Source organism: Raphanus sativus, chromosome 9 (assembly GCF_000801105.2).
Source record: "Raphanus sativus cultivar WK10039 chromosome 9, ASM80110v3, whole genome shotgun sequence".
Taxonomy (NCBI): Eukaryota; Viridiplantae; Streptophyta; class Magnoliopsida; order Brassicales; family Brassicaceae; genus Raphanus; species Raphanus sativus.
In genome coordinates, this window is record NC_079519.1 from 13,819,036 (window position 1) to 13,829,933 (window position 10,898).

Sequence of the window (10,898 nt, forward strand, 5' to 3'; positions counted from 1 at the left end):
TATCAACGAAATCCTAAATGATAGATTGATAGGTAGCAGGAGGTATCTCAAAGCACCGCACAACCACGTGGCTAGCTATTTACTCTCAACAGAAACCCCACTAGAGACCGGATCAGAGGCTGGGGTCTCCAGGTAGATGCAGCTTGTCTCCTTTCTCGATCTATGATTATCTGGTCGTTCATCTGCAAGCGCTGTAACTGGATTCCTCATCGTTCTTGTATGTCCCAATCAACGGCGTCAGATGCTCAAAATCAAAGAAGAGAGTGTTTCTCCTTGCTTGGCAATGCACCACTTACACTTTCTGGAATAAACGCAATTTAATACTCCACCAAAGCGTTTTCAGATCGCCGGAACTGTTAACTTCCCTTGTAGATCAAACGGTTAGAAACAGAACATTGCGAGCTTGAGATCTCAGAATGACCGTCTCGCCTCAACAAACCCTTCAGCAATGGCTCGTCTCATCTTAAACCCACAATCTTCTCATGTGATGCCTCTCTTCTCCTTTCTTGCTGCTTCCTGATCCCCGGCTTCTCTTTTGATATCCTTTTGAATCTGTTTGAAGAAATTAAACAGCTCAAATTCCTGGTTCGACTAAGAATATGGTTCAAGAACTGGTTCTGTTTATGTTTTCTTTTTAAATGGGCTTCCAATAATACAAAGCCAAAAATGGGCCTCTACAAATTTTCCATAGAAAATCTTTCTTTTAAGAAAGAAAAGAAAAATATTTACACAAAACTACGTCAAAAAAATCATCAATACAGCCAATCCACACACATAAAGAGATATACAAATGTATAAAGCCATTTAGGATGAATGTCTAGATCGTGCTCTTGGTAATGAAGACTGATATGAAAAATTTCCATATTCAAAAGTTCAATATTTAAGAATGTGGGGTTCGGATCACCGGCCAGTGATGGTCGAAATTCTCTGCAAACCAACTAGAAAGATGAAATCCTTCAAATTTGATAAGCTATGGTTGGAATGTGAAGAAATCCAACAAGTTATCTTAGATGGCTGGAACTCTTCAAATTTCCCTTAAAATGCGAACATTATGGAAAGAATATCTAGTTGTCGAAAAGCATTGGGACAATGGAAGAGGGAAAGAGACCTAAATACGGCAAAGTTAATCGAAGATCTTAAGTCTAAAGTTGATAATCTACATTCAGATGACAATGCTACTACCGAAGAAATTAGAGAGGCTATCAAGGAACTAACTGCAGCTCTTAAGGCAGAAGAACAGTTTTGGAAGAAAAAAAATAGAATTCTATGGCTAATGGAAGGAGACTTGAATACCAAGTTATTTCATGCGATCACAAAACAAAGACGAGCGAGGAATAAAATCTCAAGCCTCTTAGACTCTACAGGGAATCTGGTGGAAGAGGAAGAAAAACTAGTAGCCGTTGCTACTGGATATTTTAGAGAACTGTTTCGGTCGTCCAATCCTGAGCTTATTGACGAGGCACTGGCAAATGTTTCTATGACGATAACTGATAGGTTGAACGAAGATCTAACAACTCCTGTTTCTGAATGGGAAGTTAAATCGGCTCTTTTCGCGATGCACCCAGAAAAAGTACCAGGATCAGATGGATTCACAGCCTATATATATGCAATGTTTGACATTTTAAAATGTTAGTTTTCTGTTTATTTTCTTTTCACTTTCTTTTAATTAACCCATCATATAATTAAATATATGACTCAAAATTTGATAACATTTTCATATACAAATAATTTTGACTTGGATTCACCAATTTACTATTAAAGATTTGGCATAGTTATTATTAAAGTTTATAATTTTAAAGGGCTATATGACTCTCTATATATAAATCAACTAGGTGATTTTTCCGTGCTCATGCACGGAGATAAATATTTATAAAGAAGATACATTATAATAATTTTTTTATTATTTTCAATTATTCTGTTATTTATATTGTAATCAATATGCATGTTTATTTTAAACAATATTTTGCTATCTTAGTTAGACGTATAATTTTTTATATAAAATATCTTGACTGTTTGGTTATTATTTGGATATATTAAATAACATTTAATTTTCCGATTCATCAAATTTTCTGATTCAGCTATAATATTTTTGTTATAGATATTATATTTTGATTAATTTCGTTATTTTCATGTATTTTTTATCTTAGATTTGTAAAATTTATTTTAGTAAGATTATGTACAATTTAATATATTTCGTTTTGAGAATCAAATAGTAAGAGTGTTGATCTATTCAAAGTTACATAAATATATATAACAATGATAGTCTTTTGAAACCATATATTTATAATTTATTCAAAATACTTAATTGTGATAGTTGGTTAATATATTTATAATATTATTTAAAATTTTCATATTTATTTAGTCATATGTTGATTAATTCTATAATTTATATGTATAAAATATTACTATAACTAAAAATATATTATTTTAATTTAATGTTTGACTTTGTATGATTGGTCTATTTACTCATTTTGTGAGTATATTGTGTTACATATAATCTGTAAAATTAAAGTATAACTATTTTAATCTAATTCAAGCAAATCACATCCAAGAGGGAATATTTTTCCGGGATGGGAAGAGGTATACGTCAAGGAGATCATTTGTCTCTTTTCATCTTTATTCTATGCACGGAAGCGTTCATTAGCCTTCTTAATCATGCAGAGAACCAAAGGAAGATAACAGGTATGCGCGTTACACGTGCGTGCCCTTCGGTATCCCACCTTCTCTTTGCTAATGATAGCTTTTTCTTCTGTAAGGTGGAGCCCCATGAATATGAAGAAGTGATGAAAGTGGTCAGGAAATATGGACATGCATCATGACAATGTCTTAATTTTGAGAAATCTTCTCTACTCTTTGGTAAGAGGATTGAAGCGGATGTTAGACAGCAGATTAAAAACACTCTTGGAATTCAAAATGAAGGTGGAATGAGGACATACTTAGGAATTCCAGAAGACATCAGGTTCCAAATGCAAACTTTTTGCATTTCTCAAAGATAAATTAATGCATAGAGTTATGTCAAAAGGAGGAAAAGAAGTCCTGATCAAATCTATCTTACTAACCCTTTCGACTTATGTCATGTCTAGCTTCTTACTCCTGATGTAGATATCCAAAAATCTTGCAAGTGTCATTGCACAATTTTGGTGGAGCTCAAATCCCCCCAAGAGAGGAATTCACTGGGCAAAATTGAAAAAAGTTTGCTTACCAAAAGAGGAGGGCGGGATTGGATTTGGTATGATCCATGAATTTAATTTGGCTTTACTGGTAAAACAACTATGGAGGCTGGTGCAATATCATGACTCTTTAGTGGCTCGAGTGTTAAGAGGAAGATACTACAGAACGAGTTCGCATTTGTGTGCAATCTCTGTTAACAGCTCGTCCTATGTGTGGACCAGCATATCGGAAGCACATAAGCTATTACTCCTGGGAATCAGACAAAAGATACACTCTGGATATGAGGTCAGGGTGTGGAAAGACCCCTGGATTCCAACATCGCCTGCTAGGCCGGCTCACCCTTCTCCTCCTGTCTGGAATCCAAATATGAGAGTTAGCGACCTTATTAACCAGGAAACGAAAGATTGGGATGTTGGATTATTGGAGGAATATATTACACCAGATGATATACCCTTTATAAGAAGTTTAGTCCGTAAGCTCAACTCATCGAAGAGACACATTTTGTTTGAACTTCACTAAGAGTGGTCAGTACACTGTTAAATCTGGATACTTGGTGGCTCAAAATTTATGGAACAAAAAGGAAGAGAAAGAGATATTAGAGGCAAGTATAACCAAGCTCTACAGCTTTGTTTGGAAAGTGAAAGCACCGAAGAAGATATGCCATCTTATGTGGCAATTTATAACACGACATGTGGCTGTAACGAGAAATCTGACACGCCGCAATATGAGATGCGATAATTACTACCCAAGATGTGTGGGAACCAGAAGAAACTGTTACCCATACCCTCTTTGAATGTCTCCCAACTATTCAAGTATGGGCCCTTTCAGCTACACTGTCTTCTCCTAACATATTTCCACTACCAAGCCTATATGCCAATATGGATTACCTCTTCTGGAGAAAAAATAAGATTGTTGAACCAGAACTGGATAGGGATCCTTATCCCTGGATAATCTGGTATATTTTGAAGGCTCGGAATGAAAAACTCTTTAACAGAATTGATAGGGATCCTCTGGAGCTGGTCCGATATACAGAGAGTGAGTGTCAAGCCTGGTTTAATGAAAATGAGTTGTTAGCTCCTGAGTCACAAGAATCTATTCACGACGAAGACCAGATTATAAGTCTTGATAATATATGTATGATAGATGGCTGAGGGATAGACACAGCATAGTACAGTGGATGCGGATTGGTTTGGAAAGATAACTTTGGGAAGATTCAGCTTATGGGGATGTGAAACGTAAGAAGACGAAAGACGGCTCTACATTCCGAAGTGGAAGCTCTGCGATGGGCTCTGGAAAGCATGTTACAACACTCTTCGTGATTTTGGGACGGATTGCAAGGATCTGATCACGATGATAAAGGAACCACAAGCCTGGCCAAGCTTTACAACGAAACTGGAGGCTAATGTTGCTGATTTGCTTCCCAGACTTAGGATATCTCATGTTCCCAGAAACCAAAATGTTATTTTTGATTCTTTAGCAAAGTCTGCGAGGACTTTTCATAGGGATCTTTGTTACGTTGGTTGTTCTATTCCGGTCTGGTTACCCAGACCACCTCAAGTTTGAGTAATAGAATAGCAGTTTGACGTAAAAAAAAAACTTAAATGGATATCCAAACCCAAACTGAATCCATATAAATCTGAACTGAGCCCGAACCAAAATATAATATAGAATGAAGCTTAATTTTCTAACACAAACATCTGAAACTCTAATAATTCTGAATTGAATCCGAGCAAATACTTGAACGCCCAACCTTAGATAAAATCCAGACACAAATTTGAAAAACGTTAAAGAAAAAAAACAGAATTAGTTAAATAAGAACGCAAAAAAAAAAAAAAGAACAACATATTTTCTGTTAAAATCACTTTAAATTATCATAAACAGTTTTAACAATTTATCATTGCAATTAAAATATGATTTGTTTTTTAATTTACCATTTAATTTCTTTGAAATATTACATTTTGTACCATTGCTGATTTACGTTCCAACAAAAAAATGTAGTAAAGATAAAATTGCAAAATATAATAAGTGAGAGTATGCATGGGCATTCAAGTCTTCGGATTGGTTAAGAGCCATTTTTCAGGTTCAGATACTTTAAGTCTTAAATATTTGAACTCAACTAGATATCTAAAAGTTTTTGGGTCTGAGTTCGGGTTGGTTCCTTTCAAGTTTAGGTTGGTTCAGGTCCATAATTCAAATACATATAAAAATAATATATAACTTTTGGGTAAGTAGCGGGTCCGTATCGGTTTATTAAGGACCCGGAAAAGATTCGAAGTACCCAAAAACCCGAGAAAATACCTAAAATCCGAAAATGCCAAAAATAAAACAAATACCCGAAAAATATTCAAATACTCAAAAGACCCAAAATTTTACCCAAAATCTTATTTGAGAACCAAAAAATACCCACAAAGTTTAATCCAAATAACCAAAATATATTTGAAGAAAATTGAAATTTAACATGAAAACCCGAAACTGTAACCGAAAACCCAAACCTGAAACTTAAAAGGATATTGGAATACTGAGAACATATTCGAAATACTCAAATATACCTAATATACACAAAAATTCGAGGTACTTAGGTTATCCGATCTGGTCTTAGCTAAGATGTGGACTTGAACCAAGATCACGGGTCCCAAAAATACCCAGCATGTTCTTTGCTCCGGATCCAAATCAAACTTATATTTTTGGGACAGTTTTGAATCCAGATAAAATGTCAAAATCTAAGAGAGAGTTGCATAAAAATTTACATAAATAATCTCAAATAATCTTATTCATAAATTATATAATTTCAAAAAAAATTTCTTCTTTGATATAATACAGTTTTATAACATAATAATGTATATCAAAATACTAATTCACATGAAAACAAATTATAGTAAGAAAATTCTCTACTTCGAAAGCGCAAATCAAAATCTAGTATATATCTAAATTATGAATATTATCGATGGACTCATAATGGCTTTACAAATCGTGTTATTTATTAAACAAGTTTCTGTTTTATTTTTGTTCTAAAAAAATAATACATGAAGGATATAATATTGGTGAACACTCTGATGTATTATTGTATCTAGAAAGATTTAAGTATTTAAACTATATTAAAGTGAAAATTCTTAAAGTTAGTTAAATATGCTGTTTGAAACTTTCATATAAATACGATGATTTTTCGATAAGTAATAAATTATCACACCTATGTTATGGTTATTCGCAATGAAAATTTTATGGAAACTGAAATATATTTTTAAAACAGAAAATTTCAAAATTTAGAATAGATATAACAACGTAGAGAATATACCATCATATTACAAAATTGTCCAATATGGTTATAACAAATGTTTCAAAATATCAATTAAACATTAAGAACAAGATTATCGATTTAATACACCAAAATAGGTTGAGATTTTGCTACTTTGTAATTAGGAGGCTATTTTATGTAGTTTAATGTGTTAGTGTTTTTAATTGCATAGTTTATTATTGTAGAAGCTTATTTTAAAATTATTACAGCTAATTTTAAAATAAAAATACTATAAATAAAAAGCAGTTGAAATAAAATTTTAAAGAAAAAGAAAACAAATGATAAAACATTTACAAATATAAGTACATAAAATATTTTTAAATGAATGTAATGATATACCACAATATATTATATATATATATATATCTTTTATGTATATGTTGGCACAAGAACAATTACGATTGTACACATTTTTAATACTATTTAAATATTTTATAATATACAAAAAATTCTACGCTTTTGAAATGTGAATAAAAGTTTAGTTTAAAATTTAATATAAAAAATATTTGCAAAATCATATCAAATGTTACCTTCTATAATTTTAAATGATGAAAATTCGTGATTACTATACGACTATTAATTATGGTGTATTAAATGCACAATCTATTTACAATCTAAAGTGTGCGAATGAGAGGAAAAAAAGAAAAAAAGAAAGAAAAAAAGAGTGTGAATGGGAACTAAATCAACAAATGATAAATACAAATTTATATCTGAATGTATATGAGAGAGAGTATGCAGGTGTTTGTTATTATTAGTTTTATTTAAAATTCAACAAATATTTTGATCAAAAAAAAAAATTCAACAAATATAGGGATTTCTCGTCAGTCCTATTAAACAGTAAACAAATATATAAGGGGGAAAAGAAAACAGGTTGTATTTTACAAGAAAACAGAACTGTTTGACCTTCCATCCCTAAGGCAAAAATATCTTCTTTAAAAAAAAAAGGCAATAAAGAAAACGACTTTATGCCTGAGAGCGCGAGAAGTGCATGATTCCCGGAGACACGAGCTCTTAAAACCAAATTATATTAAAAAAAAAACACGATCTTCTCCGAATCCATCTGATCGTGAATTCGTGATCGAAATAGTGTTGTGGAAACGGGGCGATGGATGATCGGAGCGACGACCATGATATAGAGGTGGAAGGAGGAGGAGGTCTCCACGCGTACGACAGGAAGATATCTGGTATCCTCGATGATGGATCTGTCGGATTCCAACAGCCTCTGCTCGCAAGGAATCGGAAGAACACTACTTCGCAGATGGCTATTGTCGGAGCCAATACTTGTCCCATCGAAAGCCTTGATTACGAGTATGTCTTTTGTTTGCAACATTTCTGCATCTATGAAGTCTTTGTTTTGGTGACACAGAGAAACTCAATGAGATAAGATTTTAGCGTTTTGGGTCCCCCCCATGGTCCTTTAAACCCAGTGTTGTTTTTTTTTTTTAATTATTCATTGGTCAAAGTCGAAGCTGAGGTTACTTTTTGCTTTTTTTTTTAAGGATATATCATCATGGTTATTTGATAAAGGTGCAAATATGTTGGATCAATATTTATTGTCTTGTCTTATTTGGTAGGATAGTTTGGTGTGTCTTGTTATCATGTTGATGATGTTGACTTGGCAGGATCTTTGAGAATGATCTTTTCAAGCAGGACTGGAGGTCTAGGAGGAAGATTGAGATACTTCAGTATACCATTCTCAAATGGGCGCTTGCTTTCCTTATCGGTTTAGCCACTGGCCTCGTTGGCTTTCTGAATAACCTTGCTGTTGAGAATATTGCTGGATTCAAACTCTTGCTCACCGGTAACCTCATGCTCAAGGAAAAGTATGTTCTATCCTCTTCTTTTTTTTTGTTTTTTTACATATTACTTTCAGTTGATGTTGTGTGTTTTAAAATTGAAAACTGCTGCAGATACTTTCAGGCATTCTTTGCATTTGCTGGTTGTAACTTGATATTGGCAACCGCTGCTGCTTCACTCTGTGCTTTTATTGCTCCCGCCGCGGCAGGATCTGGAATACCTGAGGTTAAAGCATATCTCAATGGTATAGATGCTTATTCAATATTAGCTCCGAGCACCCTCTTCGTTAAGGTAAGATCCAATCTTCCAAAGCAGTCTTTCCTCAAGCATTGGTTTCTAATTTGACAAATGGCAGATCTTTGGCTCTATATTTGGAGTTGCTGCTGGATTCGTAGTAGGAAAGGAAGGGCCGATGGTCCATACCGGTGCCTGCATTGCTAATTTACTTGGGCAAGGTGGTTCCAAAAGATATAGATTGACATGGAAGTGGCTCAGATTCTTCAAAAACGATCGAGACAGAAGAGACTTGATCACTTGCGGGGCTGCTGCTGGTGTTGCAGCTGCTTTCCGTGCTCCCGTTGGTGGAGTCCTTTTCGCCCTTGAAGAAGCCGCTTCATGGTGGAGGAGTGCCCTTCTTTGGAGGACCTTCTTCACAACCGCGGTTGTAGCAGTGGTGTTACGAACTTTGATTGAGCTCTGTCGATCTGGGAAATGTGGACTGTTCGGTAAAGGAGGCCTCATCATGTTCGACGTAAACTCTGGACCAGTGCTTTATAGCACACCAGATTTGCTAGCAGTTGTGTTCCTTGGAGTTGTTGGTGGTGTTCTTGGAAGCCTTTACAACTACCTCGTCGACAAAGTCCTCCGCACTTATGCCTTAATTAACGAGTAGGTGGTCACTTGTCAACAACATATCCGTGCCTGATCTGCTTTTAATGTAATTTCGGTTTAGGGTTTAGGGTTTAGGGTTTAGGGTTTAGGTTTTGATATATATATATTTTTTCTTAATGTAATTTCGGATTATGCAGGAGAGGTCCGGGATTTAAAGTAATGCTTGTAATGGCAGTTTCCATATTGAGCTCGTGCTGTGCATTTGGTCTTCCATGGATTTCACAGTGTACCCCTTGTCCTATTGGATCAGAGGGAAAGTGCCCAAGCGTAGGTCGATCCGGGATCTATAAGAGTTTCCAGTGTCCTCCAAACCATTACAATGACCTTTCCTCCCTACTTCTCAACACCAATGACGATGCAATCCGCAGTCTTTTCACATCAAGGTCTGAGAATGAGTTCCAAATCTCCACCCTTGCCATCTTCTTTGTCTTTGTATACTGCCTTGGCATCATAACATATGGCATAGCTATACCCTCTGGGCTTTTCATTCCCGTCATTCTCGCCGGAGCTTCTTACGGACGCCTAGTTGGTAGACTCCTTGGTCCTGTATCTCAGCTTGATGTTGGTCTTTTCTCTCTGCTTGGTGCTGCTTCCTTCCTTGGAGGCACAATGAGAATGACTGTCTCTCTATGTGTCATACTTCTCGAACTTACTAATAATCTCCTCATGCTCCCGTTGGTGATGCTTGTACTCTTAATCTCTAAAACTGTTGCCGATTGTTTCAACAAAGGGGTCTATGACCAGATTGTGACAATGAAAGGACTGCCTTACATGGAAGACCATGCAGAGCCCTACATGCGCAATTTGGTTGCAAAGGACGTTGTCGCTGGACCCTTGTTGTCCTTTTCACGTGTTGAGAAGGTTGGGGTTATATGGCAGGCTTTAAAGATGACCAGTCATAATGGCTTCCCCGTTATTGATGAGCCACCTTTCACCCAAGCTTCCGAGCTTTGTGGGCTCGCCTTGAGATCTCATCTCCTTGTGCTTCTCCAAGGCAAGAGATTCTCCAAGCAGAAAACGACTTTTGGTTCTCAAATTCTTCGGAGTTGCAAAGCTCGTGATTTTGCCAAAGCAGGGTTAGGGAAAGGGCTCAAGATTGAGGATTTGGTTCTAAGTGATGAGGAGATGGAGATGTATGTTGATCTCCATCCCATCACTAACACTTCTCCTTACACTGTGCTTGAGACTTTGTCTCTAGCTAAAGCGGCTATTCTTTTCCGGCAACTTGGTCTTCGCCACTTGTGTGTGGTGCCCAAAACACCAGGGGTTAGTCTCTCTCTCTCTCTCTTTCTCTTTGTTTACGTTTCTAACAGCATATTGTTCTTTTTTTTTGTATTGAAAAGAGACCTCCTATTGTTGGGATACTTACAAGGCATGATTTCATGCCGGAACATGTTCTGGGACTCTATCCACACATTGATCCTCTCAAGTGAAATATGGTTAGCCATTTATTAAGTATTCCTTGTTGCATTTGTTATCAACTTTTTCGTTTGTCTTATTAGAACTTTGATATTATGCAGGTGATAAGGAATGGAGAAAATGCTCCCTAGAGTTCCCCATTTTTATACTCGTTGTGATCAATGTGCATATCAAAACTAAAACCCCAGATAAACAATTGGATTTTCCATCAATCCCATATTTATATCATTTATTTCAATTATTTGTTCAGAAGAATATTGGGATACTAGGGGAAAGGGATTGTGCTAGGAATTAAGTTGGTTAAAATGTTTGGCTTGCTTTGCTTTCA

The 10,898-nt window shown here is 35.6% G+C and overlaps 1 protein-coding gene across 1 annotated transcript; it reads left to right on the forward strand.

Annotated features, from left to right (window-relative positions):
* The first annotated feature begins 7,303 nt into the window (after window positions 1–7,303).
* On the forward strand, window positions 7,304–10,898 carry LOC108828511 (chloride channel protein CLC-c). Its single transcript, XM_018602230.2, has 7 exons — window positions 7,304–7,771; window positions 8,086–8,286; window positions 8,374–8,551; window positions 8,616–9,148; window positions 9,289–10,417; window positions 10,495–10,590; window positions 10,672–10,898. Exons 1-6 carry the CDS (start codon window positions 7,569–7,571, stop codon window positions 10,582–10,584), a joined length of 2,334 nt encoding a protein of 777 aa, XP_018457732.1. The 5' UTR covers window positions 7,304–7,568; the 3' UTR covers window positions 10,585–10,590; window positions 10,672–10,898.